Raw genomic sequence first — 22,205 nt, 5'->3', positions numbered from 1 at the left:
CATAGGCCAATATTCCTACCTACTCTAGCTGAGTCGTTTTTCTTTTCGTCCGTTCTTACCCAATGCTAGAATAGAGGCAGCTGGTTGCAGGAGCCCAATGGGTGTCCTGCGTGTGTGATGTGTGATACCGTTTTCAAACATGAAACTAGAATAGGTTATGTAGCACTATAGGTATGCTAGATGGGAAAAGTTTCCGCTACTACCTACATTTAGAATAGACCGACCGGTGGAGGGAAATGGGTTTTCCACTGGGAGTAATCATCGACACTACCTAGTTCATCAAAGTTTGCCATCTGCTAATAAAAAAAACTGCTAGTTTCATCGGTGATTATTATGATTAACATACCTACCTTATTTGCAGAACACGTTTCAAAGTTATTAATGGCATCTTTTATAGTGCTAAATTGATCGTTAAAAATATCTGAATAGTGGTGGAACAAAGTTTAAAGCGCTATTCTTATAACACCGACTTGCTAATGGGCCGAGCTATAGCCGGACCTCGGACATCGATATCTTTCCAACAATATTATTATAAGTTACGACCGGCGTAGTCAGAAAAACTCCTTAACCCTAGTCGTTTATTGGGGTCATTATGACCCAGACAGGTACGCTGTGCGTGTACCGCGTCAGCATGGTGAGCATCAGCTAATACACGGTGTAGGTTAATATCAATGAAATGAAAGTTATATGCGGAGCCAATTCGAGACTTGGCTCGTTTCCTGCTTTATCCTATAGCTATTAATCGTAATGATTATTATAATTTGCCGATGATTGACCCATTTTTTACTGAATCGTACGCCAACGTATGGTGAGTCTTAAGGTGATGCCCCCAAAATTTGTCTAGGAACAACACTCGATCCGTGGTTGCTGCGCTCCGTCCTCGGCCTCGTCCCACATTTGCCAGATTGTTCAGCACCTTCTTGTACCATCTGGATCTCTTTCGGACACCAGGCTTGCAGTTTTGTGGTCCAGCATTTTCGCAACATGCCCTGTCCATCGTATCCTTCCAGCTTTTTTCACCTTCCGGAAGCTTGATTCACCATTGAGTGCTGTGCTCGTGATTTATCCTTTACCGCCTTACACCTAAACCTAAGCACCCAAAGATCGAACACTTCCAGTACTTAAATGTCCTCTTCGAGCGTAGTCCAAGTCTCGTGCTCGTAAACACCGGTTTTATCAGCGTTTTGTACATGGTACTGGCGTGAGGGTGAAACTCTTTCAATCGCGGGATCTTGTAGAGCCCATAGCAGGCCCGAATTCCACTGATGATGCACTTTTGTATTTCACGGCTAACGTTGTTTTCTGCCATTAAGAAGGATCCGAGGTAAACAAAGTCCTCCAGCACCTAGAAAGTGTCCCCATCTATCGTAATCCTGCTGCCCTGGCTTGTCCTGTCGTTCGCGGTTGCACCACAACCAAATTAGCTGGATTTCGTAAAAATGGTGCCATGGCCGTTGAGCCCGGCTCGTCGTATAACACCTTACAAAGCGATGTTGAACAGCCGACATGAGATTCTATTAGCTCGTAGTAGGCCCCGGGGAGATTTGCCAAAATGGCCAAATGCCGTCTGTCCGAATGCCGTCTGGCCGAATGCCGTCTGGCCGAAAGGGGCATTTGGCTGAATGCCGTTTGACCGAATAGTGATCAAAAGAATTCAGAAAAAGTTTTTGACATTATGCCAATAGGATTATCTGAAACATTTCCTTCTTTTAATCATAGGCTGTTCTTTCTAGTTTTGACATTCAGAGATTAGTTGGCGTTGAAACTGCCAACATTTTATCACAGATTTTTCCTTCTTTGACTCATAGGTTGTTCTTTCAAGTTATACTGAAAGAAATGGCATTCGGCCAAATGGCGTTCGGTCAAATGACCCGGAACCGTTTTTTATACCATCCATCGTCGCTTTGATTAGTCTAGTAAGCTTCCCGGAGAGCGTTCTCGTTCATGATTTTCCATTGCTCTGCGCGGTCGATACTGTCGTACGCCGCTATGAAATCGATAAGCAGGTGGTGCGTTTGGGCCTGGTATTCACGGCATTTTTTTACCATTTCGGTAGCGGTGAAGAGCTGGTCTATTTTCGAGCGGCTGTCGACGAAGCCGGACTCATAACTTCCCACGAACTCATTCACTTCAGGCGGCATTCAGAATTGTAATCTCTCGAAAGTTCTCACACTCCAACTTGACGTCACCTTGTTCTTGTATATGGTACATATGACCCCTTCCTTCCACTCCTTTGGTGGCTGATCGGGATTAGGTATTAGCCTGTGCAGGCAGGTGGCCAACTTTTTCAGGCCCATCTTCATGAGTTCCATTTCATTTCGATATTATCCCTATTATCTGATTTATTGATCATGAGCTACTGGATAGCATCCTTGACTTTCCTCAAACTGGGAATTGACTCGTTGTTGCTTTCTGCTGTACTGACGTAGTCATTTCTTCCGCAGCCTTGGTCCTTCATGTATGTGTTCCGCACGCCATTAAGGTGTTCATCGAAGTGCTGCTTCCACCTGTTGTTTTACCAGATGCTTACGTTCTGTGCAGGGACATTTCGGCTCGGGGCACGAAGTCTTTATTGAATGCGTTGATTTTCAAGTAGAAATTCCGTGTTTCTTATGAACGGCACAGCAGTTCTATTTGTTCGCACTCCGCTTCTTTCATGTGGCGTTTTTTTTTTAACAAATCGGGTCTGATGGTGCCGCGGTTCCACATTCTGCCGAGTGCCTTGCTGCAGCATGACTGTCCGAGCTGCGTCGTTCTCTTCCTCATCGTCATCGTTGAATCTATCGTTCCTTCGGCTCCGAACCACATGCTTTTTGCTGCCGGGGAAATAAATTTGTCGTAAGCCATTCTCGTCAGCTGTTGAACGTTGGACTTTCACCGCTGAAATCATCGGTCTAAATTCCGCCTTCTGACCAACCTGAGCGATCCAATGATGATCTTGACGTCATGGATTGGGCAGCTGTCGTAGTCGCGTTCGAGCTGCGCATAGTTTGCGTTATTGTCATCATCCGGAGCGTGTTTTTTTGTCTCCAACTTTGTATTTTTGAGGACTTCCACAGTTTTTAATTGAACGGCTTTTTTTCGCCTGCCATTGCAGAAAATTGGTTATTGTCAGACAAGCAAAATGATACTCTATGCCCAGGAAGTTGAGAGAATGTTCCTCACTGGAACGAGAATCTAACGCAGTGTCTCCGCATTGGTGATCCAAAGCATTATACACTAGACCAGGCTTGTCCGCACTGAACGCATGAAAATTCTGCTCTTTTGATTTACACCACCAAAACCATCGTATTTATCCAATCTTCCTATTTTACCTGATAGAAGGATGTTTGAATATTTTAAATGTCATTTCGAACTGTCAAAAAATCGCACCGCAGTGCCGCACTGAGCGTGCAAAGAGAAATTCACTGGGGTGAATTCACCCGGGTGAAATTCTCTTTGCGCGCACAGTGTGGCACTGCGGTGCGATTTTTTGACAGTTCGAAATGACATTTAGGATATTTCAACATCCTTCTATCAGGCAAGATAGAAAGATTGAATAAATACGATGGTTTAGGGGATTTAAATCAAAAGAGCAGAATTTTCATGCGCCGAGTGCGGACAAGCCTGCACTAGACTACCTGGAGAAACCCAACGTATGGACTGTGAACGTTGATTATGTTGAAGTTGTAGAACCGACCCTTTACTCTCACTTTACTCAACTTGTTTATTATTTCCTTGTTTGAGCACCAACCGATCACGTGCTCCTGCTGCATATCGTCCGTTATTATAAAAGCTTGCGTGTAGTTCTGGTGGATGTTATGATCAGCGATCACCTCTTAATGTTCGCACGGTTGATCCTGTCCAACGCATCTCCTGCATCGCTAGAATGCTGAACCCACTGTCCTTCAGTCAGAATTTTAACAAGTATACGGATGCTCCCGATAAAATTGAGAGATCTGGAGATCTATGCACAGAGCTTTCAAAAGCGAGTCTCTTTTCATCGCTAGAGTCGTTGCCAGCTATATCGGTTGATATTCTGTTGTTGATTATTCGCTGCTTGTTTTTTTTTTTTTGGCGGGTTTACTTACCGGAGGGGCCTAGCAGATAGGCCGAAGCAAACCCCCCATCCCTGGCAGCATACGACCAAAGATCCCCTAGTTTGGCTACCCAATCTCCCTCAAGTTGCTCGTATCCCAGCAGGCTGTTACAGGGGATACTCAAAATAACTGGGACAGGAAAAATTTTCACTGTTCAAAAAATGTTCAAGTCGCTGTAACTTTTCGAAAAGGGCATCAAATATTCTCAAATTTTTACTGTAAGTTCATCTACTAGTTGCGTATCAGTGGTCAAAATTTGGAAAAGTTTGGGCCATTCTACACAAAGTTATAAAGGTTCTAGAAAAAGGTATAATTATCCTATAGCCAATTTTGAGCTGTTATATCTCCGGATTCAATGATCCGAATGCAATGAAATTTTGATCATTTATGACTTATATAATGAGCTATTAAAAACATTTGACTAAACTTAAAATTCTTTACACGAAAGAAAATTATTTCGATTAGATTATTTTTCTATTATAACACTAAATTATCCAAAACTTCATCATCGTTTCAAAATTCGAGATAGTAAATGTAGTTCATTTAAATTCCCTCTAATTGAATTGAATTTATTTATGTTTCAAAGGAAAGCAACCAAGTAGCCTTCATTAAATTGGAAAAGTAATGGGATGCATATGAAAAATAGATAAATTTATTTAAAAAACATGTAATAAATGAAATCGCCATAACTTTTTTTCTTATTAAGAATTTCAATTTAAGTAAACTGTTTTTCAAAGTTCATTATAAAAGTCATAAATGATCAAAATTTCATTGCATTCGGTTCATTGAATCCGGAGATATAACAGCTCAAAGTTGGCTATCGAATAATTATACCTTTTTCTAGAATCTTAATAACTTCGTGTAGAATGGCCCGATCTTTTTCAAATTTTGACCACTTATACACAACTAGTTGTTGATCTCACAGTAAAAATTTGAGAATATTTGATGCCCTTTTCGAAAAGTTACAGTTGAACATTTTTTGGGAATTGAAAATTTTACCTGTCCCAGTTATTTTCAGTATCCCCTGTAGATGTTATAAGAGGCTAGAATCACGTCGTTTATCAGCCCTCAAGAAAACTACTGCTTGACCGCCATTGACTATGTTAATATTGGTCCTGGGTGCTCCTCCACTGCTGGCATTCAACAAATTTTCGAAGTGTTCTTTTCAACTTAGTTTCTTGGTCAGCCATTGTGCAGTGCGGACGTTGGCGCAGTCTTATACTGAGCACCATAGACAGTTACATAAATCCTCTGGATATCGTTCTTATTCATGATTATTTGCACTTCATTTTTATTCATGCGGTACAAACAAGTATACAATTCACATTCATCATCAGTTGCCTACCAACTGTTTATACCTAGCTTCACTGAGCACTGCAGTGAGCAGTGAGCAGTGTGATGTACCTCAAACATGTACCTACAACAATACAACACTCCTCCTCATCGCACACTCAGATCCAACGCGTCCCAAGCTCTACCTGGCCATCGTACTTTTCCTGCTCTCACTGATCAGCCACCACCGCACCGCCTCGATCACTTCAGCTCTAAGCGCAGGCCCCCCAAGATACTAAACCCTCACCGAGTGTTGGTCCCCTCACTGCTTCTCGGTACCTCAACGACTATTGATTCCTAGTCTCATCGTCTGTTGGCGCCTCATCGGGCATTGGTCTTCTCATCGTCTCTTGGATTGTATCGACAGGTGTTATTTGTCGTACCAACGTTTTCCATAGAGATTCATTCGCTTATAGAGTTCCACCGTATAACTTGCATTATATGCTTCTTGATGCCTATGAAGTCAACTTCACGTTCTGCCTTACCGCCGTCGCTGTAGTAGACGTGGTACTTGAATGAAGTGTAAGCGATGGGATTCACCTCTCAGAATTTGCGTTTCCCAGTTTTGGGCCAGCGTAAATTCTGGAAAGCTTCCACATTCATACCAACATTCGGCAGTTCACGAGCCAGGGGAGCCCATCACGAGTGGGTTCGGTTTCATTCAAAGTTCTCACTTTCCAAGATTCGACTTGACAATCGTTCTCCTTGATTGGTTGTCAGTTCCGTTGAATCAACCCGATTGCTCTACTTTTGCTTTTCTTGGTGATTGAAATTTTCCAGCAGGCTACCATACTAGAGCAGCGCTGCCTACATTGCGCTGTAGAGTCTGCCTTCTTAGGTATAGCTGACGCGATTCATCATTCCCTACTCAGCCGCTAGATACCAGGACAAATACTGTTTGAGCCGCACCTCCTTGGTGAACAGACACTCGAGATGTGTCTCCTCAATCTAGCAAAAGTCAGAAGGACAACAGTGCCCAGGCTGCGCTACCAGCTAAGCACACAACTCTTAGCTGGCGGTCTTTGTCATCGTTTGACCCGTGGAAGCACAAGGTACGAACTTGTGAGGACCAGAGCTATGTTGGACGCTTCTTCCGCGTTATTGTCAAGCATAGATGTTCGAGGCATGACACACGGGTTTGTCATTTCATATATCCTGGAAACAACTAAAATTTGAAACCCAAAAAAATTCCTCCAGTTAGCCTAGTTGCACGGGGGTGAATCTTCATCACGAAAAGCACTGCCCGTTTGATAGCTCAACACTAGCGAACCTGGTGGTGGAAGTAAAGCTTTAGCCTGCAGCGAGCATAGGGAGACGGCGTAGCACGCTTTGATGATTTTTTAAATATTTTCCCATGGAAATTCATTCCAATCTAGTTTTCCAAGTGAAAATTTCACGACTTCCACCACGAAACTTCACATTTGTTCGAAGATACACATCTGTTCTGTGCTAGTTGTTAAGGCTATGGATCGCCAATCCGGAGACTGCGGGTTCGATTCCCTTTTAGGTCGGGAAAAGTTTCTCGACTCTCTGCGCATCAGGCAAAGAAAGCTTTCAATTCATAGCTGTAGAAGTGCTCAAAGAACGCTAAGTTGAAGAGAGCAAGACTAAGTTCCAATGGGAACGTAGATCCAAAGAAGAAGAAAAAAAGAAGAAAAAAGACGGACAAATACTTATATACCTAGTTCAAACCTTACCTTTGACTATTGATTTACCGTTTCTATGTCGTTGAAATATTTTGTTTCGATCCTTCAAACTTGTAATACGATTATTTAAGTCAAAAGGTTTACTACTGGTGATTACCTGCCATCGCAGTGATCTGTGATCTGATCAAATTTCTGTCGACTACCTTTGTTTTTTTTTACCTTCTTGCACACCTTGCAAGACATCGTGTATAAAGATGCGCATGTGAGTGAGAATTTGTTTCATTACTTTTTACCCGATTGTCGAAATAAGTTCCGGTCTTCAGCAACATTCATCATTGAGATCTGAAGAATTCAATTTGGCGTTGACCCTATGACTTCATCCATGTGGTAATGCTCTACAGCGAGAAGAACATTTATCGAAAATTCTCCATAGTAATTCCCATATTAACCTGTTTTGCTTTTGGGCCACCATTAAATCACCACCGAAATGGCTGAAAATTTGACAGGACTCTAGTTTTGTACCAAGGATTGTATTGAACCTATGGGAGCTCTGAATTTTTGACATGTTCAAAGTCTGAACTGCCCATCCTCTGCTGCAATGTGCGGCTGGATTCCAATTTAACACTTATACTGACAGATTCAATTCCCGCCCCTGCGTAAAGTATGGGTGACCCACCTCCACTTTCGCTTCAGAATTTATGTCGCTACTGGCTTTTCTTGACATCGCCGATGGAGATCCGAAAGTGAGATCATCATGCTTGAAGTATATGCTGCAGCTGTTGCGTGTTCTCCGCTGATACACAACAAGATTCACTGGCATACAGCAGCACAGATTTCATACCGTACATTTCTAAAACTCGCAAAGGCAGCCCTCGTCTTCTTGATCCGCGCACCTATGTCGACCTTGGTGCCACTATCGACCCCCGTTTGGCTACCAAGCCATTGGAAGCTTTCAACATTCTCCACCCACAGCTTGTCCTGGCTACCGTCCAGCTGGAAAGTTTGACTGTGTTTACATCCAACGATTTGGTGTTGTTGACGTTGGTGGTGAGACCTGGCGCCGAGGAGCGATCGGCGTCTTAGACTGCATATCAGAGCACCGTTAAGCTAGGAGAGAAACGTCATCTGCCAGTTCGAAGTCCATGGTAATGGAGCAATCCACGATTTGGTTCACGGTCAATCTAACCTACCAGGATACCGTCGATTACGATGAGGAACAGTAGTGGTGATAGTGTGCGTCTTTGCCTCACTCACAAAGTCAGGCCACTCTTCTTGGGCACCTTTATTCAGACGCTTTGCATCTAGTCGGTCGGAAATGTCGCGGTTTCTCATGTGTTGTAGAATAATTGATGCATCAGTGGTGCGGATACTACAGGGTCAGCTTTGAGCATCTGAGCTGATATGCGATCGACCTCTGGGCCCTGTTTGACTTCATGCTATGGATCGCTGTTTCTATCTCCTGCACTGATGAAGCTTCGGTGTTGACACGGGTAAAGACACTGTATGCTAAAGACACGAAATCTGATGATTGTTGCTGTTGATGATGATTGTCGCGTCATGACAATGATGCTGTCGAGTAATGCTTTTAAAGCGCGTTTGACAGGTCTCCTGCTCGATTGGAATGACATTGCCAGCAAATTTGGAATTCCAATTGGAACATTTCGTGTCTTTGCATATAGTGTCTTTAGACACGGGTAATGCGTCGAATACGTGGCGGATCATGCTGGGGTGTTGATGGCGTGGCCGACACTTGAAAAAGGTTTCCAAAGTGTTCGAGCCAGCGTTTCAACTGGTTAGTCGGATCGGTCAGTAACTGTCCATACGTGTCTTTCACGGGCATCGTAGCATTCATCTTAGTCCCACTAATGCGACGTAAAACATCGTAGAGAAGACGGACGTCGCCGGTGTTTGCGGCTTTCTCGCCTTCGTCGGCTAGGGAGTCCACCCACGCTCTTTTGTCCCGTCTACATGAGCGTTTCACTTCCCTCTTGAGAGCCGAATAACGCTGGCGGGCTACGGCTTTGGCTCCTCGTGTTTTCGCTCGCTCTATCGCGGCTTTGGCGTTCCTTCGCTTCTCTATCTTCATCCAGGTAACATCTGTTCTCCACTGCTTTCTTCGGGTGTGTAGCTGACCCAAATAATTCTAGCCGGAGGCGATGGAGGCGTTCTTGATGGCGCTCCATTGATCCTCTACGCTTCCACCTGCTGGAATTTTCGCAGCACGGTGCTCTAGCTCCTCGACGAAGGACCTTTTCACCGCAGCTCCTTCCAGTCGGCGTGTGTTTAACCGGCGTCCGATTTTCTCCTCCTGTCGATGGATCCTAGCAATGCGCAGTCGGATCTCGCCGATTTGGAGATGATGATCGGACGCAATATCGGCGCTACGTTTGTTCCGTTCATCAAGAAGGCTCCGTCTCAATTTCCGGCTGATGCAGATGTAGTCGATTTGATTTTTCGTGACGCTATCACGGGAGCCCCATGTCATTTTGTGCACTGGTCGATGAGGAAAGAGCGATCCTCCAATCACCATGTCATTAGTGCTACAAAACTGTGCAAACAGCTTGCCGTTCTCGCTCGTTTCTCCGAGACCATGGCGTCCCATGATTTGCTCATAGTCCGAGTTGTCGGAACCAACATACGTGTTGAAATCACCCATGAGGAACTTGATATCATCTATTGGAATCCTATCCACGACGGCAAACCGTTGGCTTTGTAAAGTTCTCTTCGTCTTGCATTTCGGCAGCATCGGTTGGCGCGTAAAATTGGATCATGGTAAGGTTCCGACCCCGTGTTCTGAATCTGGCCACAGTTATCCTCTCATTAATAAATTTCAACTTCATGAGTGCAACGAGGTCGTGAGCGCTAAGCAGATAACCATCTCTACGGTGCCGAGGAGCGTCTTCATATAGTGTATAGTAGAATTTGAAGGTTTAGAATAGAATATTTGTTAAATAATATAGTAGCAGCTCTATAGTATAGTCTTTTTTTTTAATACCCTCCGCTGACCCCCACACCAAAAAGCTCAACATCGAGCCCCCTGGTAGTGGACTCCAAAACAAACAAACAAAACACAAACCACATGGCGTGAAGGGGACAGCTACAAACAAACATAAAATAGAAAAATTCACGAGTTCCCAGTGGAAAACTATTTTCTTTTTAAGGGACTCTGAATAAATTTAGATCAAAACATTCACAGTTACATACATTTCAATCTTTACATTAGGAAACACCTTTTAGGCAACCGAAGATAAATATCGGTGAAATTCTATAACGTTACTAAGCAACATATATAAAGCCCATTTCAGTGACCAAGGACCAAGGTTTCGGGGTTAAATCCCTTCCATTGACGTAATTTTATATACCAAGTGCCCCTCCGCAAAACCCTACCCTTTCCTCCCTTTCTGTACACAGTCGTGATGAATCCTATTGAAAAATCTGGGAATTTCAAGCTATTCCTTCATAAACCAAATTAGATGGTTTGTGTACCAAAAGAGTCCTTGAGGAATTGTTAAAATATGTCGTGTGTTTCATAGTACTAGGTTTAAATTGTCTTTCTATTGTTATGCTATTGTGGGATATCATTAAATCTAATCATATTTATATAGATGTTAAATCAGTATCATTAATATTTCCAATCTTTTAGTTTTTTAGTCAGACCGTGAATATTGTGTGTTTCTTTCCAATCATTTTTATTTTGTGTGAACTATAACGATAGAACCATAGATTGATAGTCTAGTTTTTTCTCCGATTCCTTTCTTTCTTCTACCACATTCGCGTGCTTTATTCCTGTCCGCAATATTCCGATTCAAACAACAACCAAAAAAAACCCCACGTCGCAAAACGCAGATTCATCACATTATTCCCGCAGGAGGGACCCGAAGTAGATCTGAGAACGTTGAGGGCCATCCGTGTGTTACGGCCCTTGAAATTAGTGTCTGGAATTCCTAGTGAGTAGCGACGCTAGACTCGATTGATGTTCACTTCTTCTTCTGTCCCTGTAGCGTCCATTAGCGAACATTTACTTAGATATGTTCCCCTTGTAGTTTTGGAGGAGCGTTAGACATTCTTCCCACGTGTGTGTGTTTCGTATTTGATGTCGTAGCCGTAGATGTGTATAGCTGTTGTTGAACTTGAAGCTTTAACACCACTAATGCGATGTTTCTTTTCTTCCTCATCCCAATGCGCTCCCAGGTTTACAAGTAGTTTTAAAGTCTATCATCAAAGCCATGGCGCCGTTGCTGCAAATAGGATTGTTAGTCTTGTTTGCAATTGTTATCTTCGCAATCATAGGCTTAGAGTTTTACTCGGGTGCTCTGCATAGAAGTTGTTATAGCTTAGAGGATATCTGTAAGTATCTTGGTGGGTGCACTCGCGCCGTAAAGGACCGTTGGATGATTTATGGGGATGGGTGGGGTGTATTTTTGCAGCTCAAATAGTCAAGGAGGGTGAGTTTCCAACGCCTTGCAACGCGGACAACGACACGATAGCACCGACCGGTGCTTACGTGTGCAACAGCAGCGACAGCATGTGCGTCGAACAGTGGGAGGGTCCCAACTTCGGGATCACCAGCTTCGACAACATCGGGTTCGCCATGTTGACTGTGTTCCAGTGCATCACGATGGAAGGCTGGACGGCCATTCTCTACTGGGTAGGTTTCGCCCCGGGAGACACGTGTTCGCGGAGGAGAGATTAATTTCAATTCTTCCTGTTCTTCCATCAGACCAACGACGCCTTAGGATCTACCTTCAACTGGATCTACTTCGTGCCACTGATAGTGCTGGGGTCATTTTTCATGCTTAATCTAGTTCTTGGTGTCCTCAGTGGGTAGGTGCTACAAGATGATATTGTGTTTACATTTTTCTTTTGTTATCAGCCTTATTTTTTCGTTTGACTCGAACAAAGAGAGTTTTCTAACGAGAGAGGCCGCGTCGAACGTCGGGCACAATTTCACAAAAGCCGCACGCGGCAGATGTTCGTGGAAGCCATGACGGCCTATCTCGACTGGATTACGCAAGCAGGTTTTGTAGTAGAATCGGTGCCTGGTTTCAATTTATGTTTGAAAGTGTTTTGAACTAGTAGACGCTAACGAACGACCATTACTGTCAAATCTTCCGATGAACTCAAATGATTGATTTTCGTGAACCTTTTCATGAGCTTTTCTGGGATACACCTAAAGAAATTCTTAAAAAAAAATCAATGAGATTACATATAAACGGAGATTTACGTGTAAATCAAAGCATAACATTCTGGCGAAAAAAAAACTAAATCACCCTTCAATCGGTGAAGCACGCGTGGAATGTGTTAGCTCACCAAGCGGAAAATCGATTGATGTAGCCATCGGAAGATTTGATTGCCGTCATTTCTCCACGTAAAATGCTAACCACACTTTTGCACCCAACAAAATCGCTTCTCTATTCTTCCCTTATCCCCACTGTGTAACAATGCTTCCAAAAAACCTTCCACCACCCACCTTCATCACACCAACAACACCACCGCCACCACCAGTGAGTTCGCCAAAGAGCGAGAGAAGGTAGAGAATAGGCAGGAATTCCTAAAGCTTCGTAGACAGCAGCAGCTAGAGAAGGAGCTCAACGGCTACGTGGAGTGGATCTGCAAAGCTGGTACAGTATCGCTTGAGTAATTTGTTCACGTACAACGTCCCTGTCCTTCCAATTCCGTCCTCCTCAGCAACTTTCCCATCCAGCATGAAAAGTGCACAAAATTCAGAACCCGAATCCTTTCGTTGGCTAGTAGGGGCCAATCTCCAACATCCCAGCTCGCTTTTCAACTTGAACAATTGGCGGCGTGTTCATTCCTCTCGCTGCCACCCCCGTCACCCCGTCAGGCCACCAGCCAGCCCAAGAAGAGCTTCATCCTTGAGAAAAAAGCTTTCCTCGAACAGGGACGGCTGCTGGCCTGGCTGCATTGTTGTTCAATTACGACACGCCTAATTGGTTCACTAATTGCTACTCCGGTTGCATTTTTCATTTTGTCGCGCTTACTCCCTTTCTGCATCCGGTCCCGCTCGCCGCCGCGTGTGCTATGCTTATTGGTTCTCGAAACCTTCAACCGACCTGATGATGGATGAATGGCGCTGGTGAAACGGTTCGGTGCGCGCCTTTGAAATGGGCTTGGACCAACTTATCGACCTACACCCAACTCTATGGCGTTGATGACAACAACAACAACAACATCAACAACAGAGGAAGTCATCCTGGCGGAGGAGAGAACCACCGAAGAGGAGAAGATGCACATCATGGAGGGTGAGTTTCATTAGATAATTTGCACATTTTATAAAATGCTTACAAAAAATAAAATACGAACGATATGTGACATATTTAATTTAAGAGCATTTGTTGAGTTTTGAATTTCTTATATAAATTTGTTTCCACTTACTTGTTGATAACGTCAATAACGCGTTCCTTTTGATCTCGCGGAAATCACGATGACTAAAGAAGAACTAATCTGCTGATGGACACCTAAATATCCCATTTGCAAAACAGACACTAGAACTTCTTTTTATGCCTGTTATTTTAAAGCACTTTGAATTTAAGCGCCTTTTTTTGTTCCCTGCATAAAATGGGGGAAAGCTACTCAGAACCAATATTGCGCATAAGAATATTTAATAATGACGGGAACTATTGCAACGGTTGCCAGGGGGTGCTGAAAAGGGGGAGCAAAGTAATGTTACAGGGGCGTTTCAGGGGATTCCAAGGGGTTTCAGCGGGGTACAAGGTGATCTCAAGGGGTTTTCGGGGATCTGAGGGGGTTTTCAAAAGAATTACAAAGAGTTTCAGAGAATTTTCGACGGGTTTTGTAGACGTTACAGGTACGTTTACGAGAGTTTCCGAAGCTCTCACGTGCGTTACATGGAGTCCGAATGAGTCTTAAGGGGGGGTTCGGAGGCATTTCAGGAAGTCTCAGGCTTGTTTCAGAGGCGTTGCGGAGGCGTTTTTGAGGGTTTCGGAGAATCTCAGGTGCGTTGTATAGGGTCAGAGGTGCCATTTCGGGAAGTTTCAGAGTACTTTCGGCGGGAGTCAGAGGTGTTACGCAGCCGTTTTCGTGAGTTTCGGAGGTCCGAGGGGGTTTAAGGGAGATTTTGGAGGCATTTCAGAAAGTTTTGTAGCATTTTCGATTCAGAGGCGTTACGGAGAAGTTTTAGGGGGTTCCCAGCCATCTAAAGTACGTTACATCGAGTCCGAGGGGGCTTAAGAGGGATTTTAGAGGCAGAAGTTTCAGAGCATTTTCGGCAGGATTCAGAGGCGTTACGGAAGCGTTACGGAGTAGTTTTCGGGGGTTTTGGAGTCTCCGGTGCGTTACATGGGGTCCAAAGAGGCTTAAGGGGAATTTTGGAGGCATTTCAGAAAGTTTCAGAGCGTTTCTGTCGGGATTCAAAAGGGTTACGAAAGCGTTACGGAGAAATTTCGGGGGTTTCGGAGCCTCTTGGGTGCGTTACATGGAGTCCGAGGGATCTAAGGGGGATTTCTGAGGAATATCAGGAACTTTGAGAGGGTTTTTGGAGACCCCATCATAATATCTTTTGAAGCGCCCCTGAAATACCCTTTGATTTAAAGGTGTTCTTTGAACTCCCTGATAGGAGCATGACTTAAAATGCCTCTAAACGCCTCTGAAACTTCCATAATCCCATTGAAACGCCCTTGAAATCATCATAACCAATATGAAATGCCTCTGAAACCCCTTTGGTCGCCTTTAATAGGGTCCAGAAACCCCCTGAAATGCATCAGAAAACCCTTGAAACGCCCCTGAAATACTATCAAACCCTTAAGGTTGAAAGATTCGTCATTGATAACATCGTCATCATTGAAATTTCAAAAGCAGTTTTCTATTTCTGGGCATTCTTCTTCTTCTTCTTCATGGTTCGACGCCCCCACTGGGGCTTGGCCTGCCTCGCTTCAACTAGTGTTCTTTGAGCACTTCCACAGTAATTAATAGAAGGGCTTTCTTTGCCTGTCATTGCGTGAATTTGTATATTGTGAGGCAAGTAGGGTAGAAGCTTCAGTTTTGGCCAGTCCGGAGTTTTGGCCATAGTGCGGTATTGAGCCTGTTGCGATCTAAATCGGCGTAAATTTATTTTTTACTAGTAGATGCTAATACAATATGATGATTACAGCTGTGAAAACCACATGTTTTGATTAAAAACTAGAAGAAACAAATATAATTCCTTAAAAAATCAGCTCCCATATATCTATTTTGGCCAGGGTGCTTCTAATTTGGCCACTCCCATAAGAAATACACGTGATTGGCCAAAATAGAAACCAAACTTAAAAATATGGCCAAAACTGCGGCAGTGCTTCTATTTTGGCCAGTGCCACTTTTAATACAAAAATCAAGTATTGGCTTGATTTCTGCATTTTTCCTTCAAAATATAGATTGAAACCTTTCGTTTGACACATTGGTTGTTGTCATAGGATTATTGGTTATTTTTATAAAAATGATTTCCCTTAGACTGGCCAAAACCGGTGCCCGCACCCTATAATGATACGCTATGCCCAGGGAGTCGAGAAAATTTTCCCGACCGGAACGGGAATCGAACCCGCCGTCTCTGGATTGGCGATCCATAGCCTTATCCACTAGGCTAACTGGAGATCCCATACATGTTTACAATGAAAATGGATTCATTGTACACTAAAACCCCAATTTACGCTCACTTCTTTTGCGCCAAACTCAATTTGCGCCCCCCGATTTACGCACTAATTCCCAAATAGCGCTCCCCCAATTTACGCTCCTTAGGCGTAAATTGGGGTTTTAGGTATTCGGGAACAAGTAACATGTGATACATATGATACATAGAGGGTTAGGGTAGAGGGTAGGATAGATGGTTAGGGTAGAGGGTAATGTTAGATGGTAGGGTAGAAGGTAGGATAGAGGGTTGGGTAGAGGATTAAGGTAGAGGGTTGGGTAGAGGGTAGGGTAGAAGGTAGGGTAGGTAGAAGGTATGGTCATACGCGCCAACTTGTGACGTAGTTGGGGGGGCGAGGCCTCTCAAAATCAATCAAATTCGCGAAATTTCAACGCATTTCACCTAGTTTAGGCATATTTACGTGAAAACTAGTGCATTGAGCTGAAAAAAGTTGAATTTTGTCTAATTTTGGAGACCTTCGCCCCCCCAACTACGTCACAAGTTGGCGCCTATGGGTATGGTTGAGGGTAGAGGTTAGGGTAGATGATTAGCGTTGAAGGTAGGGTAGAGGGTTAGGGTAGAGGGTAGGGTAGAGACTATGATAGATGATTAGGGTAGAGGGTAGGGTAGAGACTATGATAGATGATTAGGGTAGAGGGTAGGGTAGAGGGTTAGGATAGAAGATAGGATATAAGGTAGGGTAGAGGGTACGGTAGAGAGGGTAGAGTAAAAGAAAAGAGAGTAGGGTAAAAGGTAGGTTAGAGGGCTAGGGTAGAAGGTAGGGTAGAAGTTAAGGTAGAGGGTAGAAAAGAAGGTAGGGTAGAGGGTAGGGTTGATGAATAGCGTAGAGGGTAGGGTAGAGGCTTATTGTAGAGGATAGAGTAGAAAATAGGATAGAGGGTTTGAGTAGAGCGTAGGGTTAAGGGTTAGGGAAGGATGACATGAGATGAAAGATGAGAGATGAGAGATGAGAGATGCGAGATGAGAGATGAGAGATGAGAGATGAGAGATGAGAGATGAGAGATGAGAGATGAGAGATGAGAGATGAGAGATGAGAGATGAGAGATGAGAGATGAGAGATGAGAGATGAGAGATCAGAGATGAGAGATGAGAGATGAGAGATGAGAGATGAGAGATGAGAGATGAGAGATGAGAGATGAGAGATGAGAGATGAGAGATGAGAGATGAGAGATGAGAGATGAGAGATGAGAGATGAGAGATCAGAGATGAGAGATGAGAGATGAGAGATGAGAGATGAGAGATGAGAGATGAGAGATGAGAGATGAGAGATGAGAGATGAGAGATCAGAGATGAGAGATGAGAGATGAGAGATGAGAGATGAAAGATGAGAGATGAGAGATGAGAGATGAGAGATGAGAGATGAGAGATGAGAGATGAGAGATGAGAGATGAGAGATGAGAGATGAGAGATGAGAGATGAGAGATGAGAGATGAGAGATGAGAGATGAGAGATGAGAGATGAGAGATGAGAGATGAGAGATGAGAGATGAGAGATGAGAGATGAGAGATGAGAGATGAGAGATGAGAGATGAGAGATGAGAGATGAGAGATGAGAGATGAGAGATGAGAGATGAGAGATGAGAGATGAGAGATGAGAGATGAGAGATGAGAGATGAGAGATGAGAGATGAGAGATGAGAGATGAGAGATGAGAGATGAGAGATGAGAGATGAGAGATGAGAGATGAGAGATGAGAGATGAGAGATGAGAGATGAGAGATGAGAGATGAGAGATGAGAGATGAGAGATGAGAGATGAGAGATGAGAGATGAGAGAAAAGAGATGAGAGATGAGAGATGAGAGATGAGAGATGAGAGATGAGAGATGAGAGATGAGAGATGAGAGATGAAAGATGAGAGATGAGAGATGAGAGATGAGAGATGAGAGATGAGAGATGAGAGATGAGAGATGAGAGATGAGAGATGAGAGATGAGAGATGAGAGATGAGAGATGAGAGATGAGAGATGAGAGATGAGAGATGAGAGATGAGAGATGAGAGATTAGAGATTAGAGATGAGAGATGAGAGATGAGAGATGAGAGATGAGAGATGAGAGATGAGAGATGAGAGATGAGAGATGAGAGATGAGAGATGAGAGATGAGAGATGAGAGATGAGAGATGAGAGATGAGAGATGAGAGATGAGAGATGAGAGATGAGAGATGAGAGATGAGAGATGAGAGATGAGAGATGAGAGATGAGAGATGAGAGATGAGAGATGAGAGATGAGAGATGAGAGATGAGAGATGAGAGATGAGAGATGAGAGATGAGAGATGAGAGATGAGAGATGAGAGATGAGAGATGAGAGATGAGAGATGAGAGATGAGAGATGAGAGATGAGAGATGAGAGATGAGAGATGAGAGATGAGAGATGAGAGATGAGAGATGAGAGATGAGAGATGAGAGATGAGTGATGAGAGATGAGAGATGAGAGATGAGAGATGAGATGAGAGATGAGATGAGAGATGAGGTGAGAGATGAGATGATAGATGAGATGAGAGATGAGATGATAGATGAGATGATAGATGAGATGAGAGATGAGATGAGAGATGAGATGAGAGATGAGATGAGAGATGAGATGAGAGATGAGATGAGAGATGAGGTGAGAGATGAGATGAGAGATTAGATGAGAGATGAGATGAGAGATGAGATACAGTGGTTCTCAAGCTGGGGTCACGGGCCATGCTGTTTTCGCAAGAACCTTAAGGCCGAGGAGAAAGAGTGATTATGCATCTCGAGGGGTGTTTATTACAATGCTCTGGTGTTGTAAACATCAGGGGTTTTCAAACTGGAGTTACGGGCCATGCGAATTCCTCAAGAGTCTTAAAGGCGATGAGAAAGTGAAATCGGCTTTTCAAATTATGCATCTCAAGCAGCATTATACAATAGGGTTCCGGGTCATTTTGCCGAATGCCGTTTGGTCAAACTCCATTTGGCTGAAAAGGTCGTTTGGCCGAATGCCGTTTGGCAGCAAAATGCATGATGAAATAAAGTGACCATGGCATTGTTTCCCGTTTCAGTATATCTCTAAAGAACAGCCCATAATTCAAAGAATGAAAAAGCTTTGATATAATATCGGTAGTTTCAACGCCAACTTATCAATGAAAATCAATACTAGAAAGAATAGCCTTTGATTGAAAGAAGGAAATACTTCTGATGGTCATATTGGCAGTTAGAATGTCAAAAACTTAGTCTGAATTCTTTTAATCATGATTCGGCCAAACGGCATTCGGAAAAACGACCCTATCGGCCAGATGGCATTTAGCCAAACGACATTTGGCCAAACGAACTTGAACTTAAACTTTGCTCTTCTTCCTAGCACTTTCGGTTCATGAGATATTCACGTGGCCCGTGACCATAGATTGGAAATCAATCTATATTAGGGATCTTGATCCTTAAGATGATCAATTCGTAAAACATTTGCTCTTCTACCTAGCACTTTCGGTTCTTGAGATATTCACGTGGCCCGTGACCATAGATTGGAAACCACTGATTTTTCAACATATCCATATCAGAGATACTGATTCTTGAGATAACCAATCCATAACACATTTACTCTTTTTCCTAGCACTTTCAGTTCTTGAGACATTCACGTGGCCCGTGACCATAGATTGAAAACCACTGATTTTTCAACATATCTTTATCAGAGATACTGATCATTGAGATGATCAATCGGAAAAACATTTACTCTTCTACCTAGCACTTTCGGTTCTTGAAATATTCACGTGGCCCGTGACCATAGATTGGAAACCACTGATTTTTCAATTTATCTATATCAGAGATACTGATCCTTGAGATGATCAATCCGTAAAACGTTTGCTGTTCTTCCTAGCACTTTCGGTTCTTGAGATATTCACGTGGCCCGTGACCATAGGTTGGAAACCACTGATTGTTGCAATACAGGTACATTGTGATAAGTACATACTCCCTGAAGGGCAGAATGCGAAAAACCTTTTCACTTTATCCTCACACCTTTGATTCTTGAGAAATTCGCTTGGCCCGTGACCGTAGGTTGGGAACCACTGAAATTAGCAAAACTGCTAAATTATTAATTGTAATTGAATAACTCATAACCTTTTCATAGGTTAGGAACTTTGTGATTTCGATCTTCACAAACTAATTATAAAACTGAAAAAAAACACTCCCCCGATTTACGCACTAATTCCCAAATAGCGCTCCCCCAAAGTTACGCTCCCCCAATTTACGCTCCCCCCGTTTTGAGCGTAAATTGGGGTTTTAGTGCATTCCATTCTCCATCTGAAATACAGTGAATACATTTTCAAAACGAACGTTTGTGTTTGTAACGAGAAAACTGCTTTCTAAATTTCAATGATGACGGTGATATCAATGACGAATTCTTCAACCATAAATGTTCCTGAGAATGCCTTTGAAATGAATCTGAAATACATTGGAAAGCCCTTCAAACTCCAAGCGACGGCCTTTAAAGGCTCCTGAGAGCCCTTGAATTGCCCTTGAAGCTCATTGAAACGTCCCTGAAACCCCCTTACTACTATTGAAATGCCCCTGAATTCCCCGAAATCCCCATTTAAACGTCAACAAATCTTGACAGAACGCCCTTGAAGGCTCCTCAATTCCCCTGAAACAACCCCTTAAAACGCCCCTAAAGCCCCTTGGAACCCTTCTTTTTGGGCTTTCTGAGAAATTTCTAGAAACCTTCTTAGCCACCCTCCAATGCCAAGGAGCAAAACCTGTTCTGGCGAACTAGTTTCCAGGCGAAACTGGAAGCATTTTTTAATTTTTTTGGTTTTTGATTTTTAATTAAATAAAGAAGCAATGCTTTTAAAATCAAAATGTGGTTAAAAAGGTTTTCCATTTTTGCAGAAACCATTTTTTGTGAAATTTTATTCAAAAATGGTTTTTGCAAAAACGAGCAACATTTTCCACCACGAAAAAAAAACAGGAAATACCTTGATCTATACTCTACAAGTGTACAAAAACCGATTTTGAAAATATGGCTTCGTTATTTTATAAAAAAAAAAACAATAATTAAGTCCCTGAGGAAGGTCTTAAATGAGACCGAAACGTCGGACAAGATTAAATAGCTGTATTCGAAAGCTATTTTATCTTGTCCGACGTTTCGGTCTCATTTAAGACCTTCCTCAGGGACTTAATTATTGATTCCTGAGGAAGGTCCTAAATGAGACCAAAACGTCGGATAAGTAAATAGCTGTATTTGAATTTTCCCAAGACTGAAAGAGCCGTTTTCAAGCTAAAATCTAACGCAGTCGAATCCAAAAATTAAATTAAGTTTGGGCTTTAAGGCGAAACTGAAACCATTTCCTCACTTTTTGGTTTTTGATTTTTTTTATAAAATAACGAAGCCATATTGTCAAGACTGAAAGAGCCTTATGCATAAATTTCCCTCTTTTTATGCCTTTTTTTAATGACTTAAGGGTTAAGCCTTCGGTATACCCATCCGTGTGGTAAATTTATGATATTTAATGAAACTCAACATATATATAACTGAAGTTCTTCCTGACAAAGAAGATGTTTTTAAAAAGGGTTCACAAACAAGACTGACTTTATTTCTCTGTCTGAATTTAATGAAACCTACCTAACGCTCCATTATTCCTGTGTCAGCAAATTCCACGATCAGGTGGTAGTCGAAGTCCAAGTCTTCGATGTGCCCTGTCAGCTGGTTAGGTGCAAACGGTCCGTCACCGTCCGTCGTCGGCGGTGGCGCAAGTCGCACGAGTGCTTACGTCAGCACGCCCGTGTAGGTGATGGTCCCGGTCTCAGCTTGCAGGTTACATGTGGCGTCGGCGTCCGAGGGGATTTTTCTTTAACTTATATATATATGTGAAAAAGATGGATAAATTATTAGTGAAATTCAGGTGAGATTTGAACTCACGACCCTTATTCGCTAGACAAGTGCTTTTCCAACTAAGCTACCGAGCTAATTAATGACACGGCATTTTAGTTGTCATAAGGTAATTCAACCGCAATTATATCAATCTCTTATGATCATATGTAAATGAAGAGCGAGATCAATTTATTTTTAGTGTTGAACCTGTTGCCTATCTTACAGGCGTCTCTTCTCCATCCACGAATGAAACCTGGAAGGCCATCAAACTTGTCGTTTGCACTCTTCCATTTACGACAGATTACTACAGAAGAGGTAGAAGCTCGAAATGACTTAAGGGTAAAGTCTTCGGTATACCAATCCGTGTGGTCAGTTTATGATATTTAATGAAACTCAACATATTTATACGGAAAAATGAAAAATTGAATGGTATCCCATCAGATCAAAGCTTTTTTGATCCCATTTCAGGGCCCAAATAAGTGTGCAAAATTTGGGCACGATCGATTATGTCTACGTTTTGCGCATCGCGTTTGAAGTTTGTATGGGGTTTTACATGGGAAAACGCATTTTTTTGCATTTCTCTCATAACAAGCTCGAATATTTCTAAAACCATGTTATCGATAAAGTGAAAACATAGCCTAGGGTATCCTGAAAAACTTTGTCGAA

The 22,205-nt window shown here is 42.9% G+C and overlaps 1 protein-coding gene across 24 annotated transcripts in view; it reads left to right on the top strand.

Moving 5' to 3' along the window:
- Window positions 1-22,205, top strand: part of LOC115268722 (voltage-dependent calcium channel type A subunit alpha-1) — a 561,442-nt gene that overhangs the window by 381,224 nt on the left and 158,013 nt on the right. For 19 of the 24 annotated variants that reach the window (XR_009998921.1, XR_009998922.1, XR_009998923.1 and 16 more), the window contains 6 exons: window positions 10,904-11,004; window positions 11,249-11,404; window positions 11,485-11,705; window positions 11,778-11,881; window positions 12,563-12,678; window positions 13,261-13,320. Coding sequence is in view for 19 of the 24 variants with exons in the window: in XM_062858464.1 (XP_062714448.1) it covers window positions 10,904-11,004; window positions 11,249-11,404; window positions 11,485-11,705; window positions 11,778-11,881; window positions 12,563-12,678; window positions 13,261-13,320 (758 nt within the window). In the remaining 5 variants the exon portion in view is untranslated. Of the gene's footprint in view, window positions 1-10,903; window positions 11,005-11,248; window positions 11,405-11,484; window positions 11,706-11,777; window positions 11,882-11,959; window positions 12,076-12,562; window positions 12,679-13,260; window positions 13,321-22,205 lie in introns of all 24 variants that reach the window. The other 5 variants (XM_062858465.1, XM_062858461.1, XM_029876865.2 and 2 more) reach the window with 2 other exon arrangements.

This window comes from Aedes albopictus, chromosome 3 (genome assembly GCF_035046485.1).
Source record: "Aedes albopictus strain Foshan chromosome 3, AalbF5, whole genome shotgun sequence".
Lineage (NCBI taxonomy): Eukaryota > Metazoa > Arthropoda > Insecta > Diptera > Culicidae > Aedes > Aedes albopictus.
Note: the sequence above shows the minus strand (reverse complement) of the source record. Positions and strands in the feature narration are given on the sequence as shown.